This window comes from Sciurus carolinensis, chromosome 3 (genome assembly GCF_902686445.1).
Source record: "Sciurus carolinensis chromosome 3, mSciCar1.2, whole genome shotgun sequence".
Taxonomy (NCBI): Eukaryota; Metazoa; Chordata; class Mammalia; order Rodentia; family Sciuridae; genus Sciurus; species Sciurus carolinensis.
This window is the reverse complement of record NC_062215.1, coordinates 165,081,873-165,108,141: the sequence shown is the minus strand read 5'-3', so window position 1 is coordinate 165,108,141 and position 26,269 is coordinate 165,081,873. Positions and strand designations below refer to the sequence as shown.

Sequence of the window (26,269 nt, the reverse complement as noted above, 5' to 3'; positions counted from 1 at the left end):
TCTAGCATTTGCCATTTCACCATCACTGGAGTTTGTAAGACCAATCAAGAAATTGAGCAGTACCCAAGTATGGGGCCTTGAGGGGGCCAGCTGCCAGCCAAGCAAGCATAGGGTAGGGGAGAAATAAACAGCAGCTGGAGCAGCACCCAGGATTCCCCACGTCAGACTCCCCCGGAGGGCTGGTTGGTAATGCAGATTCTCTGGCCCCTGCGTATTCGGACTTCTGAGAATCTGCATTTTGGGTAGGCTCTCTAGAAATTCTTAGGTATCCTAAAACCACTGCTCTTAAGAGTTGGTGTGTGAGGCTTTCTTAGTTGGTTTTCTGTTGCCATAATAGAACCCGATGCTGGGTACTTTATAAAGAAAAGAGATTCCTTTCACTCACCATTTTGAAGGCTGAAAGCGTAAGATGGGGCCGCCTCTGGGGAGAGCCCTCTTGGCTGAGTCACAACATGGCAGCGAGGTGGAAAGAGAAGGCATTGTGTGAGGACAAGTGCATAGGCGGCCTTACTGTGTAACAAGCCGCTCTCGAGACCTAACTGGGGTCCTATGAGAATGACACTGATCTCTGCCAGGGGTGATGCTCCCAGCGACCTCGATTCCTCCCACTCAGCTCTATCTCTGAAGGGTCCCAGTACCACCACAGTGAAGACCAAGCTACCATGAACCTTTAGGGCTCCTATTTGAATCATTTCCAGACCACATAAAAACTCAAACTTATATTTTTAAATGCCACCAAATGCACAGACAGCAGTTGTCCTCCCTGACGTTCACGCACACAGTGAGAGGGGTGCTTATCTGAGGCAGAGCATGCTGAGGACACTGGGTATGACTATTTCTCCCCATGCAGAGAGCCCAGTGCATATCCTGAGCCCCCAGGACAAGGTGTCGTTGACCTTCACAACCTCGGAGCGGGTGGTGCTGACCTGTGAGCTCTCGAGAGTAGACTTCCCAGCAACCTGGTACAAAGATGGGCAAAAAGTGGAGGAGAGCGAGTCACTGGTGGTGAAGATGGATGGGCGCAGACACCGTCTGATCCTGCCTGAGGCTGAAGTCAGAGACAGCGGCGAGTTTGAGTGCAGAACAGAAGGGGTCTCGGCCTTCTTCAGTGTCACTGTCCAAGGTCAGGAACCATACTGGCCCAGGCTCCTCTAGCTGAGGCCAATTCTGGGGTAGGGCAAGCCTTGCCCCTGATCTGTATGCTTGGGGTTCCCTTAGAGGGAGGGCTTCGTGGCCAGGGTACATAGTTTAGATCATGCTGCACATGCTTCTTTACCCTCTCATCATCTTCTAGCACACCTGACCCCCGCACACCATCTGCTAGGTGGGTGAAAGAACAAAATGCAATTAAGGGAAGAAAAGATTTACTGTTTAAGGCAACATTTACTGGGCATCTCACTCTGAGCCTAGTGCTATGGGAGGACTTCAGAATATACTATTTGGTTTAATTTTCACATCTACATGAGGGTTAAACAATTCCAGTTCACACAAAGGGGCTGAGGCTCAAAGAGGTAATGTGACTTACCCCTTATTATGTAGCCAGCAAACCCCACATCACACCCAGGACTAGCCTCTGCTTACTGCTCCAGGTGGTCAGATCATACAGAAGTGTTAAGTGCCTGGTGCAGGGGTCCTCTCCAGACAATCCCTGGTCCAACTGCTTTGGAACCACTCTGGAGGCTTATTATAAAAGCATATGCCCAGGCTTCCTGGGCTCTCCAGAGCCACCATCCAGGGCTGGGCCTGAGGGTCCTCTGTTAACAAAGCCAACTCTCAGGGAGGGCAGTAGGAAAGTACTCGTCCTGCTCATCCTGTCCCTCTCAGTGGAAATCCTGTTCTCGACACCACTGCCAGGAGATCCTGTGGCCCCTGCCCGAGTGCACCCCGTGACAGGGAACTCACTACTGTGTTAGCCTTTTGTCACTATAACAAATACCTGAGATCATTAACTTATGAAGAGAAAAGACATATTTTGTAGAGTTTCCAGTCCAAGATTGGGGGGACCCACTGCTTTGAGCCTCTCCTGGTGGTGCTGAGTGACAGTGGCCAACTGTCCACCTCATGACCAGAAAGCAAAGAAAGAGGCTGGGGTCCCACAGGCCCTTAGAGGGCATGCCCCAGTGACCTAAGGACCTTCCACTTGGCCCTTCCTCCTAAAGGTCCACTCTGGGACTAAGCATTTAGCACTTGGGTGTTTGGAGACAATACTCATATCAAACCATAGGACTACCCATAGGAACAGCTAGTTGCCACCAGTAAATCACTGTCCACCTCCTGTCCATCCTGGGGACTTTATTGTGAAGGAAGCAGCAAGCTCAGTGAGTGTGGCTCATGGCAGTGACCTCTTTTCTGCCCAGAAAATGTGGATGCCTCTGTGTGAATTCTATGCCTCCCTCCCTCCATGTCCTCATCCGGCTACCTTTGATCCACTGGGGACCCATGGAACACTCGAGGGCCACATGATCTTTGTCATGGCTTCGCCTGCCATGCTATCAAGAACGCGTATCATTACTGGGCACAGTGAGGCACACCAGGGGCTTGGGAGGCTGAGGCAGAAGGATCACAAGTTCAAGAGCCAGCCTCAGCAAATGAGCAAGGCCCTAAGCAACTCAGCAAGACCCTGTCTCTAAATAAAATACAAAAAGGCCTGGGGTATGGCTCAGTGGCTAAGCGACCCTGGGTTCCATCTTAATCCCCAGTACAAAAAAAAAAAAAAAAAAAACAACCCAAACCCATATCATTGTCCTTGAACCTCCTATGCAGCAGCGTTAAACACCCGGCAGTGTCCTCGCATGCAGAGACAGTGTCTCCTGCTCGAGGCCAGTTTGGACTCCTGTCTCCGTGTGCGGGTATCTGTGATCCATCTCTTTCCCCACCCCAGACCCCCCAGTGCATATCGTGGACCCCCAGGAGCATGTGTTCGTGCATGCCATCACCTCCGAGTGTGTCATGCTGACCTGTGAGGTAGACCGAGAGGACGCCCCTGTGCACTGGTTCAAAGACGGGCAGGAGGTGGAGGAGAGCGACTTCATGGTGCTGGAGAACGAGGGGCCTCACCATCGCCTGGTGCTGCCCGCCGCCCAGCCTCCCGATGGGGGCGAGTTTCAGTGCGTCGCTGGAGAGGAGCGAGCCTACTTCACTGTCACCATCACAGGTGGGGGGCCAGTAGGCCACAGGGGCCAGCCGCAGCAGCTGTCCTACTCACTTCTGTGTCCAGCTGATCAGACCCCCTCCCTTTCTCCACCGAGGCCAAGCAGTAGTCTGGAAGTGTGTTGTGAGCACATTGGTCCTGGTTATGTGTCACCAGGGAAGCCTGCCTTCTCCATTGTCCTAGAGACCCCACCAAGGGGAATTTTTGGGGATAGCAACTGTACTTCAGAGCCAGGAGTCCCAGGGACTAGAGGGCCAAAAGATCTCAGAGGCCTGCAGGTGACCCCCAGCTCCACCCTTCATACAGCCTGGAATGCTTTGGTGACTGCACTTTTGTACCCCTGGCCATGACAGCTGTCTTCAGCAGACTGTGTGTCTCTAGCTGAGAGCACCTAAGGGAGGCTCCTCTTGTTCAGCACAGGCCTACTGCCCAGGCATGGGGAAGAGGCTTGGATCAGGGAGGGCAGGAGGGCACACTGGCCCCAGCCCCTCATGCCCAGTGGTGGCTGTCCCTGTTCTCCAGATGTCTCCTCGTGGATTGTGTACCCCAGCGGCAAGGTGTATGTAGCAGCTGTGCGCCTGGAGCGCGTGGTGCTGACCTGTGAGCTGTGCCGGCCCTGGGCTGAGGTGCGCTGGACCAAGGATGGTGAGGAGGTAGTAGAGAGCCCAGCACTGCTTCTGCAGAAGGAGGACACTGTCCGTCGCCTGGTGCTGCCTGCTGTCCAGCTTGAGGACTCCGGCGAGTACTTGTGTGAAATTGATGACGAATCAGCCTCCTTCACTGTCACAGTCACAGGTGTGGGTCCCTCCAACTCCCCAGAGTGACCAGAGAACAGTCCTGACCCCTGGGGGAGCTGGCCGACTGTCCCCTTGCTTGCATGCGCACGGGAGGAGGAAGGCCTGGGCACGGGTGCATGTACCAGGGCCCCTGCAGGGAAGAGCCAGGACGCCCCTTCCAGTGAACAGGCCCTTCCTCAGTGCCAAGGCCAGGACTGGTTGTGCTCCGCCAGCTCATTGATTGAGCACTGTCTCTGGGCCGGGCACAGGAGTAACTGGAGAGTGACATAGACAGTCCCTGTCCTTGGGGAGCTGCCAGTCTAGCAGGGAGGCAGCTGTTAACCAGAGGTCGCAAACGGGCAGGCCCTGGGGCCCCAGGCAGCCCACGGATGTGTTTTGTTTGGCCTGCAGAGTCTTACCAAAGTCAGGACAGTTCAAATAACAATCCGGAGTTATGCGTCCTCTTGAAAAAGCCGAAGACCCGGCGGCTCTGGTCCCGCTTCCCCCCATGGCGACGATCGGCTGGTGCTGAGTAGCCCCGTAGGACGGGGCCCCCATTCCTCTGTCCTGCCCTCCCTGCCATTCCTTTTTGCCTCTCCCCAGACTGCTTCAGCTACTGACCTAATGTTCCTAGCCCCTGTGGGCTTTTGCGTTTGCGACCCCTGTGTTAAACCAATAAACACACAAATAAACACACAGTGACACTCGTGATAAGTGCGGTAAGGGAAGAGGGCTTGAGAGCAGAGAGGAGAGGCAGGGAGGGCCTCAGAGGAAGTCGCCACTGCACACACAGGGCCAGTCCGGGCTGGGTTCCGAATATTTAGCACCTCGCAGAAAACTGTCGTTGCCCTCCCAGCATGCACAGCCTGGCAGGAAAGCCAAACATGGCAGAGAGTGGGTAGACCAGGGCCACCATAGGAATCCCAAGGCTGGGGGCTGCTCCCCTGGCGAGGGCAGCAGGTGGTGCCTTTAGAACTGATAGCAGAGTTCAGTGGGGGTGGGGGTGGGCAGAGAACAATCTAGACAGGAAAAGCACAGGATGACTAGGGCAGTAATACTGGTTCCATACTGGAGACTTGGGGCTACAGCTCACAGCTCACAGCGCCAGTTCCAGTGCGTATATGGGGGGGGGGGGTGATGTTTAGGAAGTTCTGGGTGACAGAAGAACCCTGATGGCTGTCCTGGAGAGACCATCCCACTGCTGGTACCCTCCTGTTTCTCCCTTGCCATGCCCTAGGAGCAACGCCTCACCCAGCTGAGCTGCTTAGGGGCCCCAGCTCCCTGCACCCCAGATAGCTGAGCATGGCACCCCCAGCCCGCAGTGCCAGTGAGGCCTTGTGCCCACGTTCTAGCCTGTGTTTGTTCACTTTCACTCCCTCCTGCCCCCAGCCCTGGCCAGACATAATGGCCACAGCCACCTAATTCCAGCCTGTACCTGGGCGTCCCACAAACACCACCTCAGCTCTAGGCCAGACTGAATCAAGTCCACACCAAGCTCAAGTCCCAGGGCTGTGCAGGTCCATCACTGAACCCTGCTCTCATAACCACCACTCTCTGCAGTCTACCGGCCTCCATGGGCCCCGGACACCTAGGCTGCATCCTCCAGTATCTTAGAGCAAGCCCACGTAGGGAGGCGTTTGCCTGAGCTCAAGGCAGCAGTCCCTATGGAGGCGGAAGGCTCAGTGCGCCTTGGGTACCTCTGCTCATGCGCACACCTTAAAAAAAAAAAAAAAAAAAAAATCCAGGCCCGGCAGCTAGCAGTTTCCCGGCCCTGCCACAAGGGGGCGAAAGGCACTAAAATCTCCTGAAGACTTGAAGATCCTGAGGGAACAAGGGGACCAGGGGATGTGGATAGGCTTCCAATAGGGACATGACTTCCTTTCAGTGGAGGAGTGACCAGCACTTGGAGATGAGCCCTCAGGATCAGCGCATGGCAACTCTGGGAACTCTTAGGTGTTGGCAACTCTCATACACAAATGCAAAAAGCATTACTGAGTTCCTCCAAACCTAGGTGTGCAATCCTACAGCTTTCTGCAGACTGTGCACCTCCTTTAAACAAATGATGTTCTTCCTTCTGCCTTTGAGTAACTGTAGCCAGCTATGACCTTGAGGAAGTTGCTTTATCACTCTGCACCTTAGTTCCCTCATCTGGGAAATGGAGACCACATAATACCTACCTCTTGGGATTGCTGTAAAGTTTAAATGTGTACTGTTCCAAGGACTGGTCCTGAAACCTTAGGAAGTGGTATAGAAGTGTTCGCTATTTCAGATCCACCACCCCTTATTCACAATTCTAAAAAAGAAAAAAAAAGAAAAAAGAAAACTCTTAAAATCAAAAGGCTTTCTGTAAGTTTAGTATGCAAACTAATTTCAGTGAACCCTGAATTTAATTGCTATGAAGTCATTTCTACTCTTTAATTATCTACTAGAGTCAATGTATGTGTATCTTTACATCTAGAACATGAATCTCTTCATATATCCTACTTAGGGTGAATACATGTTACATTGCAGAAAGGTTGATGGGGTTGATTATGGGGAGAGGTGCCCCAGGGGACTGAGGATATGTGATATATGAGAAATGCATCATTTCTAGAATCCACAGCCTTGTGAACACCTCTGGTGCTGGAGATTACAGAGAGCAGATCATGGACCTGTTGTTATTACTGTTCTACTCACTGCTATCATCATACGGGCAACAGGGCTTCATGCTGCCAAATACCTCCAGGGAGGCCGACACTGAGTTTGCGACAGCCTGTGGTTGCCCCCACTTTGCAGAACCCCCCGTGAGGATCATATACCCTCGAGATGAGGTGACCCTGATCGCCGTGAGCTTGGAGTGTGTGGTGCTGATGTGTGAGCTGTCTCGAGAGGACGCCCCAGTGCGCTGGTACAAAGATGGACTGGAGGTGGAGGAGAGTGAGGCCCTGGTGCTGGAGAGTGATGGCCCCTACCGCCGGCTGGTGCTGCCCGCTGCCCAGCCTGAGGATGGGGGCGAGTTCGTGTGTGATGCTGGAGATGACTCGGCCTTCTTTACTGTCACTGTCACAGGTGGGCAGACTCCGGGGTACCCAGGGAGGTAGCAAGGCAGGGAACTAAGGGACAGACACTCACCTGTCCCAAATTCTTGTATCTTAGGGATTCCCCAGCCTCTTCATTCGCAGAGCCCTGCTATCCCAAATCAAGTTGAGAAAGGGACTGCAGGCCTGGTGGAAGGGATCCCAGCAGTTAGAACCAGTCGTTCATTCATTTATTCAACCAATATTCATTAAGCGACTACTATATGGTTGGCACTGTTCTAGGTGCTGAACCAATGAGACAAAACCTCCTATCTTCACAGAGCTTATACTCTAGCGAGGGTGCACTGACAGGTGGTGCTAAATGCACCAGAGGTAAAGTAGGGGAAGGGGAGGGAGGTGAGGAGGGCGGGCGGAGGTGGGGGTACGTTGAGATCAGTTTTGAGTGTGGATCTGATCTACGTTTTCTGCCTGTGGGACATTAGATAAGTCACTCTCCTCCGTGGAGACCCCAGGTCCTCATCTGTGCAGTGCAGTCGTCCAAAGCAGCTAAGGAGTGAGCTGCAGGTGCTCAGCGCAGTGTCTGGCACACAGCAGGTGCCGGTGGCTTGTGCTGCAGGTGGAGCAGGCTGAGAATCTGTGAGCAAGGCAGGCAGAGGCCTGCTGGCCAACCTCTTGCCCCTCTCTGCTCAACCACCAGCCCCACCAGAGAGGATCGTGCATCCAGCAGCCCGTTCCCTGGATCTGCAGTTTGGTGCTCCAGGGCGCGTGGAGTTGCGCTGCGAGGTGGCCCCTGCCGGGTCCCAGGTGCGCTGGTACAAGGATGGCCTGGAGGTGGAGGCATCAGATGCTCTGCAGCTGGGCGCCGAGGGCCCTGCCCGAACCCTCACCCTGCCCCACGCGCAGCCCGAGGATGCCGGGGAGTATGTGTGCGAGACCCGCGATGAGGCTGTCACCTTCAACGTCAGCCTGGCTGGTAGGTGCTCCTAGAGGACCCTGGGCAGGGAGCTGGAGGCCTGCTCGGGCTCACCCCTTCCTCTCTTTGCGCAGAGCCCCCAGTGCAGTTCCTTGCACCAGAGGCAGCCCCCAGCCCGCTCTGCGTGGCCCCTGGGGAGCCAGTGGTGCTGAGCTGTGAGCTGTCCCGGGCTAGTGCCCCTGTGTTCTGGAGCCACAACGGAAGGCCTGTGCAGGAGGGCCAGGGCCTGGAACTCCAAGCCGAGGGCCCCCGCCGCGTCCTCTGCATCCAGGCCGCAGATGCAACCCATGCAGGTCTCTATACCTGCCAGACTGGGGCTGCCCCGGAGGCCCCAAGCCTGAGCTTCACCGTCCAGGTGGCTGGTGAGTCAAGCGTGGGCAGAAACCTGAGTAGTACCCCAGAACGCATGGGCCTCCTCTGTAGCACACCTCATCCACCCCTTGCCTGGCCCTCAGCTCCTTCCCCATCATGCCTCCCTCTCCCCTCCTCATTGCCCTGGAGCCTCTCCCTCCTGTGACCCCCAGCTCTGACCCCACAGAGCCCCCTGTGCGGGTGGTGGCCCCTGAGGCAGCCCAGACGAGGGTCCGAAGCACCCCAGGCGGGGACCTGGAGCTGGTGGTGCACCTCTCCGGGCCGGGGGGCCCTGCGCGTTGGTACAAGGACGGGGAGCGCCTGGCGAGCCAGGGGCGGGTGCAGCTGGAGCAGGCCGGGGCCAGGCAGGTGCTGCGGGTGCGGGAGGCACGGAGCGGGGACGCAGGGGAGTACCTGTGTGACGCGCCCCAGGATAGCCGCATCTTCCTCGTCAGTGTGGAAGGTAACAGTGCACCTGCCCCTCACGCCCTTTGACCCTAGCAACCCAAAGACCACTTCCTGTTATTCTGGACCCTTTTCATGTCCCAGCCCACCTCACAGCCTCTGGCTCCCACCAGTGTGTGCACAACAACAAACCTGGATGAGGGCACAGGACTCCCTGTCCCAGGAGCCCTCAAAAAAAGAGAAAGCATGGCCCAGTGGCCAAGAGCAGCAACCGTGGAGGCAACCCACCTCAGTTCCAACCAGATTGTTCCCCAGTTGTGTGACATTAGTGAGCTAGCTCAACCTCTCTGAGCCCCAACTCTTAAATGGGGGGATAGTGCTTGTCCTGGAAGGTTACTGTGACAATTAAGTGCTACAAATAGGATCCGTGGTGAATGATATTATTATTACCAAGTGGGGGGTGGGCACAGGCTGGGACTGAGAGGCCCTGGCTAACAGGAGTGAGTGACAGGGAGCTGGCATCCTAACCCACACACAGTAGGTCTTCAGCAAAAGTGTGCTAAATGATGGGGAGCCAGGGTCTGTCCCCGAGGCGGGGTGGGGGTGGGGGTTAAAAGGAGAGAAGGGGAAACCCGCTGGCTCACTGCCCGCCCCTCCAGAGTCACCTCCAGCGAAGCTTCTCTCCGAGCTGACACCATTAACGGTCCACGAGGGCGACGATGCCACCTTCCGGTGTGAAGTCTCACCTCCAGAGGCAGAGGTCACCTGGCTGCGCAACGGCCTCGTTGTCACTCCAGGGCCCCTGCTGGAGACGTCCCGGAATGGCTCAAGCCACACCTTGACCGTGCGAGGCTGCCGGCTCGAGGACGCAGGGACCGTGACCGCTCGGGCAGGGGGCAGCATCACAAGCGCCCGGCTCCACGTCCGAGGTGGGCGTCCTCCTGCCCTGGCCCCAGCAGCCTGGCGCTTCTGCCTGGGGATGGACCTAGCGAGGCCCCAGCCTCCAGCGCCCAACAGGCTCCACGGCCTCCACTCTGCTTCCCTACAGAGACGGAGCTGCTGTTCCTGCGGCGGCTGCAGGACGTGCGGGCAGAGGAGGGCCAGGACGTGTGCCTGCAAGTGGAGACCGGCCGAGTGAGCGCGGCAGGGGCCGTGCGCTGGATGCGCGGCGGGGAGCCCCTACCCCTTGACCCTCGCCTGTCCCTGGCCCAGGATGGCCATGTCCACCGCCTCTTCATCCACGGCGTTGTGCTGGCCGACCAGGGCACCTACGGCTGCGAGAGCCACCACGATCGCACCCTGGCCAGGCTCAGCGTGAGGCGTGAGTGCCCCGTCCTCTCCTAATGCATCACCCACCCATGACACAGCCTCTGCTGACTGTCCTAGAGTCCCTGAAACTCCCACCAAAGTGCCCCTTGCCGCTGAGGAAAGTCGGCCCTGGCCATCCTGGTCCAGGGGAGGAACCTGAAGCAGCCTGCCCAAAGCAAATCTTTTTTTTCTAATGTTTTCTATTTACCTCGGAAGCCCATGTGTATTTTGCATTCCATTTCATATTTCCAAGGTGGCTTTGCTGTACACATAAATATTATATTTCAAAAAGACTCTCGTGTTTAACCTTTAGTCACATATCCCAGGGATACACATGCCCATTTAAGAACCTGGGGTGACTGACACATAGCACTTTCCACCCCTTAACCCCAACTGGAGCTCTTTATTAGCTGTGTGAATTCACTCAAGTTACTTAACCTCTCTGAGCCAAATCTCCTTAAAATGGGGCTGATCTCTACCTTTAGGGTCTTAAGAACATTAACTGAGATAACATGAAAAAGCTCACACAGAGCTTAGTAAATGGTTATTGTTGGTGATCCATGTTCTCTTCTAATTTAGTCATAACAATAAATTCATGTTTCAATGTTATTTATCTTGTACAATTGGAGAAATTTGGACCCAGAGAAGTCAAGCAGTTTGCCTGAGCCCACACAGCACACAAACTACATGGCAGAGCTAGGTTCCAATCCCAGTGGGTCTGACTCCAAAATTTGCTCTTTGTAGTTTCACAGCATTCCTCACCCAGATTCCTCAACCCCCTAAACCACTCCTCACCAGATTCATGTGTCCTCTGTTCCTAAACCCAGTTGTGCTCCCTTCCTGCCCCCTACCCCGCTTCTCAACTTCTGCAGTCAGAGCCTCAGATTGGGTGCTGGGGGCTGGGGGCAGGACCAGGGGGTGAGTGAGCCCCTGGGACCCCTGCCCAGAGTTGGAGCTCACTCTCCCCATCTCCCACACCAGCGCGGCAGCTGAGAGTACTGCAGCCTCTGGAAGATGTGACAGTCAGCGAAGGGGGCAGTGCCACCTTCCAGCTGCAGCTGTCCCAGGAGGGTGTGACTGGGGAATGGGCCCGGGGTGGAGTCCGGCTGCAGCCCGGGCCCAAGTGCCACATTCACGCGGAGGGCCACACTCACCGTCTGGCTCTCAGTGGCCTGGGCCTGGCCGACTCGGGCTGTGTCTCCTTCACGGCGGATTCCCTGCGCTGTGCTGCCAGACTCACTGTGAGAGGTGCGGCTGATCAGCCTGCGTGTGACCCCTGGTCCTACTAGCTGTGTGGCCCTCACTGATCCTGCCTGTCCCAGCGTGGCCCTCACTGACCTACCTGCCAGAGTGTGATTCCTCTGACCCTTCCAGTCCCGTGTGGCCCCACTGCCCCAGCCAGACCCTGAAAACCCACTGACCTCACCACCTTGAGCATGGCGATGCCACTGTGGTCCCTATTGGCTGGCTGCCTGAAAAGAGCCCCTGATCACACCTGCTTCTTGCAGCCCTTGTGCCTGGTTGAGTGTAGTCCCTGTGACCATCCGAGTTCCTCTGATCCACTGATGGTGCCTATCGGTGATTCCACTAGAGACCCTGCTTGAACGTCCCCCACTTTTGCTTCCAGCCCCAGTGTGCTCCCCACTGACCACACTTAGATTACTCTAGGGTACCCCACTGCCCAGTGTCTGCTGCTGCCCACCACAGCCAAGCATGGCCCCCAACTAACCAGGCCTGTCTGCACATGAATTAACGGACACCTCTGTTCCAGTCTCCCCCATTCCCTTCTGTCTTCCAGCATGTCCCCTACTGACCACCTTAAAGTGTGTCTTCCAGCTGGCCACACCCACCTGATTGATCCCCTGGCCCAGCTGTGTCCCCCTTAAAGCATTTGCACCTGCATGTCCCCTCCTCACTCAGTGGCCCCCACTGATAATTTGTCTAAATGTGTTGGACACTGACCCCTTATGCCCACATGTGTCCTCCTCATCCCTACGAGCTGGGTCATCTTGCCCTTGTCCATGATTCCTGTGTACTGTCCTCCCTTTCCCACTCTCAGAGGTCCCAGTGACCATTGTGCAGGGGCCACAGGACCTAGAGGTGACTGAGGGAGACACGGCTACATTCGAGTGCGAGCTTTCCCAGGCCTTGGCTGATGTTACCTGGGAGAAGGTCAGAGCCCAGCCCCAGTGCAAACTTGTCTGCATAACCACAGTAATGACCTTGACAGAACAACTAATACTCACTGAATGAATGTGCCTGGCACTGTACCAAGATTGACATTACATTTAAACCTTTAATCTTCGAAACCCTTACTTCTTAAAACCTATGGGGTAGGTCTTGTTTCCACCGTGTTTGTTGCCTAGGAAGAAACTGAGCTAAGTAGATGAATTTACTTGCCCAAGGGCAGACAAAAGGGCTAGAGCCCGTATTTGAATCCAGATTTGCCTAATTCTAGAATCCTCGCTCACTCCCCCCACCCTCCCCGTGATCTGGCTTCCTGAGCCTGTGGTGCCCCTTCTGGGCCCTAACGTCCCTAAAGTGAGGCTCTTGGCGCAACCCGGAAAGGAAGACGAGGGGTTGCCCGACCCCAGCTTGGGAACAGGAGGCCCAAGTAAACTCGCCTCCAGACTACTTGGCATCCACAGAGGGCGCCGCCCTCCAGGGCCCGCGGTTGCCAGCACTCAGCAGGGCTCGGCCAGACTCTGCAACTCCCACCCCTAGGACGGCTGCGCACTCAGTCCCAGCCCCCGGCTCCGGATCCAGGCCCTTGGGTCGCGCCGCCTTCTCCAGCTGCGGCGCTGCAGTTCCTCGGACGCCGGGACCTACAGCTGTGCGGTGGGGACCGCCCGCGCCGGGCCGGTTCATCTGACCGTGCGTGGTAGGTACGGGGCGAAGCGGGGGCTGGACGCTCGGTGGGCACTGGGACCGCCGACCAGTCTTTCGGCTCGGCTGACCCCAGGTGCTTCAGAGAGGGGGCGGGGCGTGGGCGTGGTCGGGCGCCTCCCCCTCCACTCAACCCCACCTCACGCCCCGGCTCCGCCCCAGAGCGCACGGTGTCAGTGCTTTCCGAGCTCCAGTCCGTGCGCGCCCGCGAAGGCGACGGCGCCACGTTCGAGTGCACGGTGTCGGAGGTCGAGACCACGGGGCGCTGGGAGCTCGGAGGCCGCCCGCTGAGACCCGGAGGCCGCGTCCGCATCCGACAGGAAGGTGTGGCCGCATTTCTACCCTCTCTGGCCTGCTGCCCCGCCCCAGGTCCAGACAGACCCCGCCCACCACGATAAGCTCCGCCTCTAGCTCGAATAGGCCACGCCCCACGGCCCGACAAACCGGGTCTTCAGGACTTTTCTCCGCCCCCAGCTCTGAGTCCCGGAGCGCTCCTCTTCCCGCTCCGCATCCCAACGCACACCTTCCGCGTCCCAACCCACCCGGGGCCTTCTCTAGCTCCACCCTCGTCCCCTAACCCTCCCAGAGGCGGCTCCGGCCTTGCTAGCTGCCCCCCATCACCCCAGGGAAGAAACACATTCTGCTGCTGAGCGAGCTGAGAGTGGAGGACGCCGGTGATGTCCGCTTCCAGGCGGGACCCGCCCAGTCCTTGGCTCTGCTGGAGGTGGAGGGTAAGCTACTGAGGCGGGGATGACAGGGAAGTGGGCATCACCCCGGCCCTGGGACTGGCGGACTGGCGGCTCGTCCTAGTAACGCTGCCTCCCCTCTCTCTTGGAAGGGCGTCTTGGGGCGGGTCACAGAGGGCAACGCGTTTCCTGGGGAAGAAGAGACTGTGGGTTGGGGATGCAGAGGAATGGACTGTGGCACGAAGGGCTAATGCCAGGAGTGGAGGCCATAGGGAGGGAAGATACCTTCATCCTCCTGGGGCCATGGGTGTTTCTATTAACTTAAGCTCCTTCCCCCCAACCGCTCCCAGCATTGCCTCTCCAGATGTGCCGCCGCCCCCCTCGCGAGAAGACTGTTCTTGCTGGCCGCCGGGCGGTGCTGGAGGTGACCGTGTCCCGCTCCAGGGGCCACGTGTGCTGGTTGCGGGAGGGGGTCGAGCTGTGCCCGGGAGACAAGTATGAGATGCGCAGCCACGGTCCCACCCACAGCCTGGTCATCCATGACGTGCGACCTGAGGACCAGGGCACTTACTGCTGCCAGGCTGGCCAGGACAGTGCTAACACACGGCTGCTGGTAGAGGGTGAGTAAAGCCCACTGGGCAGAGGTCAGAGGGGCAGGCCGGCTGGCCAGGTAGGAGCAGGTGCTTTGGAGGTGCTGGGCTGAGACACCCCTATGAAAGGTTTTGCAGGACTTGGAAAAGGTTCATAGCAGTCGGTTCTGGGGTGTGTTGGAGGTGGGGGCGGGAGAGGGTGTGATAGATCACAACCAGGACTGAGAGGAGGGAGCCCTGATTCCTCAACAAGAGTGACTTGTTACAGGTCTGCTGTCTCCATATTCCTACCCATCCTTCCATCAGGTTTCTCTTTACTCCCTTCTGCCTCTGGACCCTGTTTGGCTCTCCTGAACACCCCATTTCTACCAGTTCCTCTTTCCCACTTATCCACCAGAAGCTGTACTAACAACCCTCCTGCTCTCTGCCAGGCTGGCTTCTGCCTCACTAAGCAAGTTCAACATCGACAGATGGCTCCTAAGCTAGTCTTCATTTCTTCCTCTTCCATGTAGGAGATACCTTGCCAGTCTACCCCAAATCCCTGCATTCCATTTACATGCCCTGCTCTGTCCCACCCTCAATGACCCCACCTTCCTGCCCTCACAGAAAGCCTTGACAGAGGCTGTGAAAGGGTGAGGCAGAGGCCGAGGGCCCAGCTCTCCCCGGGTGGGTGCCCAGGCTCTGCCAGGGAGGAGGAAAGTGGCCCCTTCTCCCCCAGCCCCACGTGGAGTCATTCCTCTGCAGGTGACTAGCAGGACCCAACCAAGGCCAGGCAGGTGCCCTCGGACAGCTTGGAAGGCGTTTGCCCTTACCCAGGGCAGGGGTGGGGCGACGGGAACCAGAGGTGTTGGGAAACAATAAAAGTGCTGCAGCTCATTTTCTTGCCTCTCTGTGTGCCTCTCTGTGAGGACAGACCTTGCATGAAGCCCCTGTAGTAAGTGGCACAGGGCCAAGGCCCACAGAAGTGCCAGTCACTTAAGACCACCACTCCTGGCAGAGGCCATGCAGTTTGGCACATTTATAAAAGATTGTAAAACAGGGTGGGGTGGGGAGAGACAGAAGCATGAGGTGTCATGGGTGGCATGACAGACACCAGACATGCACCGTGCATTTAAGCCCTCTCCCTTGACCCTCCCCCCCAACCCAGCCCACAGCAGCACCCCATCCCCTGACAATGCCCTCAGGCACATGGCTTTGCAGAGGCCAGGGGACTAGGGTGAAGGGTGCTGCAGTCTGCCCTGTAGACAGGGACAAGAACCTTTAGATGAATGGTTGGGAGGTGGAGTGATGAGGGAGGAAGGTGGCCTCCTCCATGTAGACATGCAGGAGCATGGTCCATGGGACCCCAGCAGTAGGAGAGGAAGCGGGGCCAGCCCTAGAGAAGCCCTACCAATCAGAAATCTAAGGCAAGGGTCCCAGTGTCCCCTCCAAGCCTACCGCCTCACACACACACATACATAGGTGACACACTCACTCCCCTGAGCACACCCCAGTAGGGCTCACACCCCAAGTCCCCCAGGAGTCCCTTGGGAGCTTGGAAGGGAGCTTTCCCCTCAGGCCAGGCTTAGCCTGAGATAGATCTTCCTTCTAGTGGCCAGCCAGTCCTCTCCAGGGAGTGGAGAGGGACAGCCAAAGGCCGCAGGGCCAGGCAGCCTGGGTGGTGGTCTGGCAAGCCTCCTCAGGCTGGCAGAGCTGGTGACTGCAGAGTCTAGACAGGCAGAGATACAGCTATACCCGCACGGGGGGTCCTGAGCAGGCTGTCAGTGGTCCGCGGGACCCATACTCATAGTCTGCATCTGTTGGTGAGGCCATGAAGGAGCTCAGGGAGCTCCCAGTCTGCCGGTCCCGGAAGCTCTGGATGTAGCTCTGTGGGGAAATAAACACAGGTGTGAGAGTCCCACTGCAGATCCTTGTCCTGAAATCCACTTCTCTCCCCAATTCCACCAGCCTGATACTCCCCTAGACTGCCCATTCCCAGAGTCTGAAGCCCTGAAACCCCACCACTTACCACTTAAAATTCATATTTAGGACACCTTTCTCCCAACCCCAAAGCTGTCTCCATCCCACCCTTGGTTCAGGGGTTCCAGTGGACAGGCCAACACCAGGCCTTCAAGATAGTGACCAGCTCTGGGGAAGCCCGATCACGTTTAGGCAGAGTCTACATGTTCCCTCCTCCCCATCCAGGCTGGAGGGGTCCAAGGTGCTCACCGGGGAGAGGACGTCTCCATTGAAGCGTTTGATGGGCACTGGCCTGCGTCGATAAGCAGGGTCAGGGGGCCCAGGCCTTGGAGGAGCCCGGGGACCTCTGGGGGGAGCCCGAGGGGGTCTCTTCTTCCGCCGCTTCTCTTTGCGCTCTTCCTGCTGCCGAATTCGCATCAGCTGCACACGCCGTCTCTGCCGGCTGATGACCACTGTGGAGGGATGGACAGAGAAGGGTCTCAGAGCCACATGCCTCTTCTCCTCAAACCCTCCCCTTACTCCCCACCTGGCGTTTCACGCTTTCAGATTCTCCTTGTCCATTACCCACTACCACTACCCTATCACTTCCTTTCCTGGTCTCCCACCTCCCAGATAGGACTTCCTACAGTTGTTACTTTCTTCCAAAGGTCTTTATGTAAGATTCTTAGACTTCTAGGTACACCCTTCATGGCTGCTGTTCCTCTCCCAATCCTAAGCCACAGGTGACTCTCCTGGGCCAGCGACCACCATCTTTCAAGTGGACAGCCACATGGCTTTCTCACTAGTGCCCCCTACGTGTGCCTCCTTCTAGGGCTTTCTACACTCAGCAGCAGAACAAGAATCCTGAACACTGAGTTACATTATATCCTTCCCCACTTTAAACCCTCCAGTAGGAACTCAATGCCCTCCTAATAAAATCCAGAGTTCTCCTCATAGCCCAGAAGACCCACATCATCAGCCCGACTCCCCACCTCACCTACCACACTCCAGCCCTCTTGTTCAAATAAACTCAGCTCAGTCCTTCTCAGGTCCCTTGCCCTTGCTGTTCCCACTTCTCTAGCTCCTGGCATGCTTGCCCCTTATGCTTCAGGTCTCTCCTTACATATCACCTCCTCTCAATAGCCTTCTTTGACCATCTTAACTATAATCGCTTCCTGTGTATCTCCTTATATCACTCTGCACAACCAGAATTATCTTGTTTGTCTGCTTGTCTATTATCTCTCATTTGCCCTAGCTGTACACAGGTAAGGGCAGGAAACTTTTCTGTTTTTTGTTTTGTGTGCTGGGAATCAAACCCAGGGTCTTGTGCATGTTGGGCAAGCACTCTTATAACTGAGCTACCTCCCCATCCCTCCTCTTCTGTTTTATCTCTGCTATAATCCCCAGTGCCTGGAATGGGGTTGACACAGAACCAATGCTCCATACATTGTCATGGAATGAATGGTGGCACCTGGTCCCATCCTCCCAGACCCTGAGCTTGAGCCTTTTGTTGCCAAGGTGTACAGCTTCTGTCCCTTCCCCAAAGTCCCCCAGCGCCTGCCCCCCATCCCTAGCCATCCCCTCTTTCCAGGCCCACCCTGGCCTCTGCCCTCTCACCTTCGGTGTGGGAGTCCCCCTCTGCCGTCACCCGCCACTGCACCAGAACGCCCATCAGGCTGAGCAGGGGCCAGAGTGCCAGCAAGGCCCAGCTCCGCCAGCAAAGGGGAGGCACCGGTGCGGCCCGCAGTCTCTCCACCACGTAGCGCCCCAGCAGCAGCAGCTCAGCAAAGTAGTCAGCAGCAGTGGCGATGAGTGCCGCACCAGTCACCGCGGTGGCCAGGGTGGTGAGTGGGCGGGGCCAGCGCAGCGTGAGCAGGGCACAGAGCAGGCCGCCCCCTAGCAGTAGACCCAGTGGGCCCCACACTGAGCCTGGCTGGTAGTAGGGTGCAGAGCCCAGCAGGGCGGCAGCGGCGAGCAGCAGACCGAGCAGTAGCCCCACCAGGAAGAGGCCCACACTGCGCACCAGCATGGCCACCAGCCCGCAGAGCAGCCCAATGCCCAGTGCGATGCCTGCACTCGCCCCGGCACTCAGTTGCGTCTCCAGCACCCGCTCTCGGTAGCACAGCAGGAAGATGACCACTGAGCCAAACAGCAGCCCAGTGAGGAAGAGTACTGCCTTGAAGCAGCGGTAACCTAGAGGGGAACAGAGGCCAGTGAGGGGCCAAAACGAGGTCACCGGACTAGGGGAGGAGCTCAGAGGGGTCAGGGACATGGGAGCACAGCAGAATCAGAGATGAGGACACTAAGATCAGAGAATTGGGAATTACTGGAGTCATGAGGGCATCAGTGATGGAGTCATGAGTGAATTGGTAATGGGGCACTGTAGTCTTTGGGATCATACAGCTCAGAGAAATAGGTCATTGGGGTCACAAGGGGATCAACAACAGAGTCACTGAGGTCTTTGGAGAGGAATTGTTCAGAGATAAGTTATTTGGGAATCAGAGCATGAGAAATAGGCGTCACGATGGTTCAGAAAGATGAGATCTTTGAGGGGGTCACAGGGCTTCAGAGATAAAGCATCATTAGAAGGTGACAAAGAGGACAGAGGTAGGTTATTGGAGAGGAGTTCCAAAAGATGAGATCTTTGTAGGTCCATGGGGTGGGGTGGGGTGTCAGGGGGATTGACAGAACTGGAATCATTGGGACTCAAAGGGTTTGTGAGAGATAGGAACACTGAGACCAGAGAAATGGGATCACTGAGATCACAGTGTGGAAAGGGGTGATTTACTAATGGGGTTACAGGGACCAAAGAGGTAGGAATGAGAGATCAGAGCTAAAAGCCATAGAGGGGCTCAGAGGGATGGAAGGTAATGAGATAGCTGGGAAGTGGGTCACTAGGGCTTGTAATGGGCGATACGAAATGAAAGAGGAGTAAAGGGTGAAATAATAGTTGTGGGGTTTCAGGAAAAAAGGAGGTTATAGGGCCATTGGGCCCATTAGCAGTACCTGAAAGAGTGAGGAAGGTGTAGATCCTGAACAGTTGGGAAGATGGAAGTCAGAGATGGGGTCAAGGAGAGCCAAAGAGAACAATAATAAAGAAGAGATTCAGTTCCAAGAATGAGAGTAGGTATCAGAGTCCAAAAGTTTCTGAGGTCAGAGAGAGGAGTAGGGCTTAGACAAGGTCTCAGAGTCTAGGAAGAGGAGTAGGACATTAGAGCAACCTCAGGAAAAGGAATATGAGGCCATACTGAGCACCATGCAGAGGGAGTAGGTGTGAATAGTGGATACAGACCCTTTAGAGGCCCAGAACCTGTTCTGAACCTTTTTGGGAAGTACTTCCTCCTGCAGTTATTCAGCCCAGGGTTTGGAGAGGAGAAGGGGAAGGGCCATCTGACTCCCACTCCATCTACCTACCCATTCTAGGGTATAGGTTGCAGAGACAAGCCTTACCACACCTTTTCCTAAACCTACCAGCCTCCTTTGCCCCCACTGGTTCCAAACACTTATAATCCTCTTACTTGAGGCATTCCTTGGGTCCCTACCCACTTTTCCTTTCTGAAATTCTGCAATTCTTTCTGTAGAACCCCTGGGCACTTACTCTAGGCTGCCACTAGCCCGTGTGATAACTTTGTGAAGATTAGAAAAAGGTGTACTGTTCTCTAGAACGGGAGCCTGTGTCAATGCCTCAAGTTTGGCAAGTGGAGCATGAGCTGGATTTCAGCCCCTTTTGCCTACTCAACTGAGCTCCCTTTTGCAGTACCCATCCTATACAACTCTTCACAGCAGCCCTGATTACTGAAGCCTGCCTTGTAGGCGATCTCCATGTGTGTGACTACCATCCAGCCCACTCTAATATGTATCACAAGTGTGACTATTCTAGGAGTCTCTCCCCCATCATGCAATATGCCCTGTTGTAAGGGACCATGTTCAATCACTTTGCTAAGTGTTTTCAGTGCCTCCCTAGTATATTGACCCAAACTCCTCTCCACTACAATAGCTATTTATTGGGTGCCTACTAATTCTCTTAACAAGTCTATGTGAGACAAATATCATTGTTCCCTTTGTTACAGAGAAAACTGAGGCTCAGACAAAGTTAATATACCCAAGGCATTAAATTAGTAAAGTACAGACCCAGGTTTAAGTCGAGCATACCTTATTCAAAACCCTGTGTTCCCTAGAATCTAGAACCTAGATGATCTATAAACACGTGTGAAATGAAAGGAGGGATTCTGGAGGTGATTTGAGAAGCCACAGGAAAAGAACTGGGGGAAGCAGTGGGGAACCCAGGTGAGGAATGAGAGGGATCTCACCAAAGAAGCAGTAGACGACTCCAAACAAACAGCACATGATGCAGACGAGGGCCGGCAGTGCCTGGTATCTGCGCTCCAGGGGCTGTTCACAAGGTGCACCCCAGAAGACATCATCTGGCTCAGGGGGCAGCAACTGGAACCGCAGTGTCTCCACAGTGCCCGGCATAGTGCTGGGAATGGAAGGGGATCGCCCTCCCAGATCAACCTGACAGATAGGAAGTTGAAGTCAAGGAAGAGTCCTGGGTATCCCTAGGATGAGGGTGGGAATAGGAGAACTCAGCAAGGACAAGGTGGACAAAGGAGCGGTGCCCATTTCATGCAGCTCGGGAAGCATCCCTGGAGTGGGGAGCAAAGACAAAGGGAAACAAAAGTGCCTGAGTAGAGGAGGCTGGGATGAAATTAAAAGTGGGACTGGGGGAGGGGGGATGGATGAGGGCAGTTTGCAGTCGGTGAGGAGGCAACCAGGAGACCCGTCTGTGGGAGGCTAAATCTGAGATTGTCCAAGATCTACCTGGGTTGGAGGCGACCTGGGCTTCTGAGCGAAAGAGGCCGTGCAGGGGTCGGAGGGGCCGGGGTTGCGGGGTGCCAGAGGATCCAACTGACAGGGGTCTAGGGAAAGTCCGCCGTGTGGGGAATGGGGCTGCTGGGCCGGAGACACCGGTCTCTGCGCGGCGGCGTCGCCGCTCCACCTCCAACACCGGCTGGCAGTCCAGTCCCGCGGCGTTCGGGGACTCAGGACGGACCCCGGGAAAGAGAAAAGAGCAGGAGCTGGGGCTCGGGCTGCCCCAGAGCCGCGGCCCCATGCCCTGAGCCCGCCCGCGGCCTTTGGTGCTGATGGACAGCTCCGGCCCTCTACTCCTGACGTCACTCAGGACGCACCATCCAAGCAGGGGCGGGCTGCTTCTGACGTCACCCGGGACGCACCAACCACGCCAGGGGGAGGTAGGGGACTCCGCCCCCGGCGTCTCCCTCTCCGGCACTGAGGAGGGGGCACTTCCGGGGGTCCTTCCCCTTTAACCTCCCCCTTCTCCTCCCTCTCCGGTAGCTGGAGCCTGAGACCCCACCCCGGGGGCGGGGCCCTCGCAGTGACACGTCGGACAGCGGCTGCAGCGGCCGAGGCTCCCGCGCCGAGCGCAACTGGAGGGAGATCGAAGCACTGCACTGGGGATTCGGCTCGGGCTGCTGGCTCCGCTCGGCGGGGAGGGAGCGGGCCCGCCCGCTGGGCCCCGGCCCTCCGGATCCGCCCCCTCCCCGGTCCCGCCCCCTCGGAGCCTCCTGGGGCTGCTCTGGGGCTGCGCTGGGGCCGGGGGCCCGCGGTCCGGGCGCCATGCGGGCATCGCTGTTGCTGTCGGTGCTGCGGCCCGCAGGGCCCGTGGCTGTGGGCATCTCCCTGGGATTCACCCTGAGCCTGCTCAGCGTCACCTGGGTGGAGGAGCCGTGCGGCCCAGGGCCCCCGCAACCCGGAGACTCTGAGCTGCCGCCTCACGGCAACACCAACGCGGCTCGCCGACCCAACTCGGTGCAACCAGGAGCGGAGCGCGAGAGGCCCGGGGCCGGCGCAGAGAACTGGGAACCGCGTGTCTTGCCCTACCACCCGGCACAGCCCGGCCAGGCCGCCAAGAAGGCCGTCAGGTAGTGATCAGCTCCGCCTGCCCCACCCCCGAGCACCGGCCTGGACGCGCGCGTGGGGGAGGCCGCCGGAGGCCGGGTCAGGCTCCGGAAGGAAGGGGCTGGCCGGCCAGGAAGTCTTTGGGCCCGATAACTTCCGATGGCCCTGCTTCCCTGAAACCCTGGGGCCAGTCTGAAGCCCTCTCTGGGCTCCAACCCGTCGTGAGCTGAACTTACCCGCTTCTGTCCTAAGCCGGCTCCACCCAGTGGTTCCCCAAATCTCCTCTTAGGTCCTTGTCTGGACTGTTGGGGTTGGAGAAATCACTAGTGTATAGAATAAGTGTATAAAGAGAGGAGAAAACTAGATCTACCTGTTTTTTATTCCTGATGGATTACAGGGGCCACCTTGGGGTGGAATGGGGAATGTACTCATTAATGTCCTTGCTCATGAGTTGAAATCATTTGTCCTAAGTAACACTGGGTTCAAATTCCAGTTCGACAATTTACCTTCTGCCTTACAAAGGTGAGTTCCTGTCCTAGTTTGTCCTTACCCAGAACACAATACAATACACCCCTGTGCCATATATTCCTTTACATCATTTATGTGATGTGCTTGTGCTATTACAAAATATTATATAGAAATAAGTATATACTTATGTCAAGCATTTGGCTAAAATAGATGCTATCCCTTAATATCCCCTTTTAAAGTTGGCTCAGGTTAAATTCTGCTCAAGGACACAACTACTAAGTAATAAAATAAGGAATCAAGAAGCATAATGTATCTCTCCTATCTGCATGGATATTGCCATTCCCAAATGCAAAAAGTACTAATGGGTAAGATCAGTGTTTCACTTAAAGCCTCATGAACCCCTGGAGATCTATACTATTCTTATCCTATTCATAGGCCAGGAAACAGGCCCAGAGAAGGTATGGCCTGCTGGAGACTGTGTATGCTGTCTCCCTGCTGCCTGGTGTCTTTTTTTTTTTAATAATCCTGTCCTGTCTCTTCCTCCAGGACCCGCTACATCAGCACGGAACTGGGCATCAGACAGAGACTGCTGGTGGCGGTGCTGACCTCACAGGCCACATTGCCCACTCTGGGCGTGGCCGTGAACCGCACTCTAGGACACCGACTAGAGCGTGTGGTGTTCCTGACTGGATCGCGGGGCCGCCGGACACCCAGTGGCATGGCTGTGGTGACGCTGGGCGAGGAGCGGCCCATCGGGCACTTGCACCTGGTGCTACGCCACCTGCTGGAGCAGCACGGGGATGACTTTGACTGGTTCTTCCTCGTGCCTGACAGCACCTACACCGAGGCGCACGGACTGGCACGCCTAACTGGCCGTCTCAGCCTGGCCTCCGCTGCCCACCTCTATCTTGGCCGACCCCAGGACTTCATTGGTGGAGAGCCCACCCCCGGCCGCTACTGCCATGGTGGCTTTGGGGTGCTGCTATCGCGCACACTACTACAGCAGCTGCGCCCCCACCTGGAAGGCTGCCGCAATGACATAGTCAGTGCACGCCCAGACGAGTGGCTGGGGCGCTGCATCCTTGATGCCACTGGGGTGGGCTGCACTGGTGACCAGGAGGTAGGAAGCGAGCCTCTTGCCTAAGCTTGCACACCCCACTGAGAAGCAGAGGAGTGGTGGAGATACAGGCTTTGCTCTTCGTGTCAATTTTTTCATTTTCTACCCCTGTGACCTTGGGCAGATAACTAACTCTTGAGTGTCAGTACCCTCATACATGCCAAAGGAATTAATTATTACCCAGGGTTGTTATAAGGATTAGAGAAATTAAGGGAGCCTTACACACAGCGGGAGTTCAATGTTTGTTATTTTATTTGAACCTGTGGACAGCTCTGAGATGGTTGCATGTCCAGTTCACAGATGAGCTGGCAGAGGCTTGCCCAAGGTCACTCAAGCTCAGTGGGTCACAGTATACTCAAACCCACAGAAATCTGACTCTAAGTCCACCATTGGTTGTAAGATGAGGAGATGTGACACTCACTTTGAGACAAGGGGGAAGACAATTCAGTTGTTCTTCCTGTTATAGAACATTTCCCTTCCTCTCTTCAGGGGGTACACTATAGCTATCTGGAACTGAGCCCTGGGGAGCCTGTGCAGGAGGGGGACCCTCGCTTCCGAAGTGCCCTGACAGCCCATCCTGTGCGTGACCCTGTGCACATGTACCAGCTGCATAAGGCCTTTGCTCGAGCTGAGCTGGAACGCACGTACCAGGAGATCCAGGAGTTGCAGGTATGGTCTGGGCTTGGGTGGGGAGGAAAAGAGTGTGGAACAAATAGGCCCTAATATTTCAGATCCCAGGAAATATAAAGCTAGAGCCAGAAACACAGAACAAGCTTGTTTCCCAGTGCTTGTCTGTTTCCACCTTCTCTGAGGAGCCTCCAAAAGCCCTCCTCACCTTATAACTGTTCGGTTGCATAAAGAATAGGTGGGGGCCCCAGATGGGCAGACTTGGGCAGAGGACTGGGCTTCCATCCTGAGTGACACCTGCCATGTACCCCGACCCCTGCTGTGTGCTGGTCCCAGGGTCTCTGCCTTGCTCATGGCCTGTTTCTCTGGCTCAGTGGGAGATCCGGAACACCAGCCGTCTGGCTGCTGATGGAGAGCGGGCCGCTGCCTGGCCTGTGGGCATCCCAGCACCATCCCGCCCCACCTCGCGCTTTGAGGTCCTACGCTGGGACTACTTCACAGAGCAGCATGCCTTCTCCTGTGCTGATGGCTCACCCCGTTGCCCACTGCGTGGGGCTGACCGGGCTGATGTGGCTGATGTTCTGGGGGCAGCTCTGGAGGAGCTCAACCGCCGCTACCACCCAGCCCTACGACTCCAGAAGCAGCAACTGGTTAATGGCTACCGTCGCTTTGATCCGGCCCGGGGTATGGAGTACACACTGGACTTGCAGCTGGAGGCACTGACTCCCCAGGGTGGCCGCAGGCCCCTTACCCACAGGGTGCAGCTACTTCGACCGCTGAGCCGTGTGGAGATCTTGCCTGTGCCCTATGTCACTGAGGCCTCGCGTCTCACTGTGCTGCTGCCTCTGGCTGCGACTGAGCGTGACCTGGCCCCTGCCTTCCTGGAGGCCTTTGCTACTGCAGCACTGGAGCCTGGAGATGCAGCAGCCCTGACACTGTTGCTACTGTATGAACCACGACAGGCCCAGCGGGCAGCCCATGCAGATGTCTTTGCACCTGTCAAGGCCCATGTGGCAGAGCTGGAGCGGCGTTTCCCCGGTGCCCGGGTTCCCTGGCTCAGTGTGCAGACAGCTGCCCCCTCCCCACTACGCCTCATGGATCTACTCTCCAAGAAGCACCCACTGGACACACTGTTCCTGCTGGCCGGGCCAGACACGGTGCTCACGCCTGACTTCCTGAACCGCTGCCGCATGCATGCCATCTCTGGTTGGCAGGCTTTCTTTCCCATGCACTTTCAGGCCTTCCACCCAGCTGTGGCTCCACCACAGGGGCCTGGGCCACCAGAGCTGGGCCGTGACACAGGCCGCTTTGATCGCCAGGCAGCCAGTGAGGCCTGCTTCTACAACTCCGACTATGTGACCGCCCGAGGGCGGCTGGCAGCAGCTTCCGAGCAGGAGGAGGAGCTGCTGGAGAGCCTGGATGTGTATGAGCTGTTTCTGCGCTACTCCAGCCTGCACGTGCTGCGGGCTGTGGAGCCAGCACTGCTGCAGCGATACCGGGCCCAGTCATGCAGTGCGCGGCTCAGTGAGGACCTGTACCATCGCTGCCGCCAGAGCATGCTCGAGGGCCTCGGCTCTCGAACCCAGCTCGCCATGCTGCTCTTTGAGCAGGAGCAGGGCAACAGTACCTGACCCTGCCCACCCTGGGCCCCTGCACCCTGGCATGGCTGCACCCTGCTCTGCTCTTTCCCAACAACCCAGAGGCACCTGCCAACCTCACCAGGCAGGGCTGGCCGCAGCCTCGGACCCCAGGGCAGCCCACTGGTCCCCTGCTCTGACTTTCCTGGGCTCAGGACAAACCCTGGGGGAGGTACCCCCAGAGCCACCCCTTTGTACCCCAAGCCCAGTCTCCCCATGACGCTGCTGATCCAGGCTGTGGCCTCTGTGTATTTATGCAGTACAGTCTGCCTGACGCCAGCCACGTCTCCTAGTGTCTCGTCCTAGGGGCCAGGCTGCAGATGAGTTGGAGACAGGGGGAGCTGAGAGAGGGGGGCATCTCCCACCTTCTCCCTTTTGGACCCCTGATGAAGCTCCCTTAATAAACCGGCTGAATGTGGA

The 26,269-nt window shown here is 56.7% G+C and overlaps 3 protein-coding genes across 9 annotated transcripts in view; 2 read left to right on the top strand and 1 right to left on the bottom strand.

Annotated features, from left to right (window-relative positions):
* Window positions 1-21,567, top strand: part of Obsl1 (obscurin like cytoskeletal adaptor 1) — a 26,540-nt gene extending 4,973 nt beyond the window's left edge. The window contains exons 6-21 of one of the 7 annotated variants that reach the window (XM_047543310.1): window positions 851-1,123; window positions 2,882-3,154; window positions 3,674-3,946; window positions 6,703-6,975; window positions 7,642-7,917; window positions 7,992-8,279; window positions 8,456-8,731; window positions 9,333-9,602; window positions 9,722-9,994; window positions 10,963-11,229; window positions 12,041-12,153; window positions 12,706-12,862; window positions 13,030-13,191; window positions 13,494-13,598; window positions 13,904-14,173; window positions 21,437-21,567. In XM_047543310.1, the coding sequence (XP_047399266.1) occupies window positions 851-1,123; window positions 2,882-3,154; window positions 3,674-3,946; window positions 6,703-6,975; window positions 7,642-7,917; window positions 7,992-8,279; window positions 8,456-8,731; window positions 9,333-9,602; window positions 9,722-9,994; window positions 10,963-11,229; window positions 12,041-12,153; window positions 12,706-12,862; window positions 13,030-13,191; window positions 13,494-13,598; window positions 13,904-14,173; window positions 21,437-21,447 (3,560 nt within the window). In that variant the 3' untranslated portion in view covers window positions 21,448-21,567. Of the gene's footprint in view, window positions 1-850; window positions 1,124-2,881; window positions 3,155-3,673; window positions 3,947-4,338; window positions 4,626-6,702; window positions 6,976-7,641; window positions 7,918-7,991; window positions 8,280-8,455; window positions 8,732-9,332; window positions 9,603-9,721; window positions 9,995-10,962; window positions 11,230-12,040; window positions 12,154-12,705; window positions 12,863-13,029; window positions 13,192-13,493; window positions 13,599-13,903; window positions 14,182-14,449; window positions 14,868-14,887; window positions 15,040-21,436 lie in introns of those variants that run through there. The other 6 variants (XM_047543311.1, XM_047543309.1, XM_047543314.1 and 3 more) reach the window with 6 other exon arrangements.
* On the bottom strand, window positions 15,031-22,264 carry Tmem198 (transmembrane protein 198). The gene is made up of 5 exons (XM_047543319.1): window positions 20,903-22,264; window positions 20,392-20,596; window positions 17,699-18,274; window positions 16,352-16,554; window positions 15,031-16,009 (listed from the first exon to the last, which is right to left on the bottom strand). Exons 2-5 carry the CDS (start codon window positions 20,555-20,557, stop codon window positions 15,872-15,874), a joined length of 1,083 nt encoding a protein of 360 aa, XP_047399275.1. The 5' UTR covers window positions 20,558-20,596; window positions 20,903-22,264; the 3' UTR covers window positions 15,031-15,871.
* Window positions 21,716-26,269, top strand: Chpf (chondroitin polymerizing factor). The gene is made up of 4 exons (XM_047543317.1): window positions 21,716-22,023; window positions 23,015-23,588; window positions 24,075-24,254; window positions 24,587-26,269. Exons 1-4 carry the CDS (start codon window positions 21,719-21,721, stop codon window positions 25,841-25,843), a joined length of 2,316 nt encoding a protein of 771 aa, XP_047399273.1. The 5' UTR covers window positions 21,716-21,718; the 3' UTR covers window positions 25,844-26,269.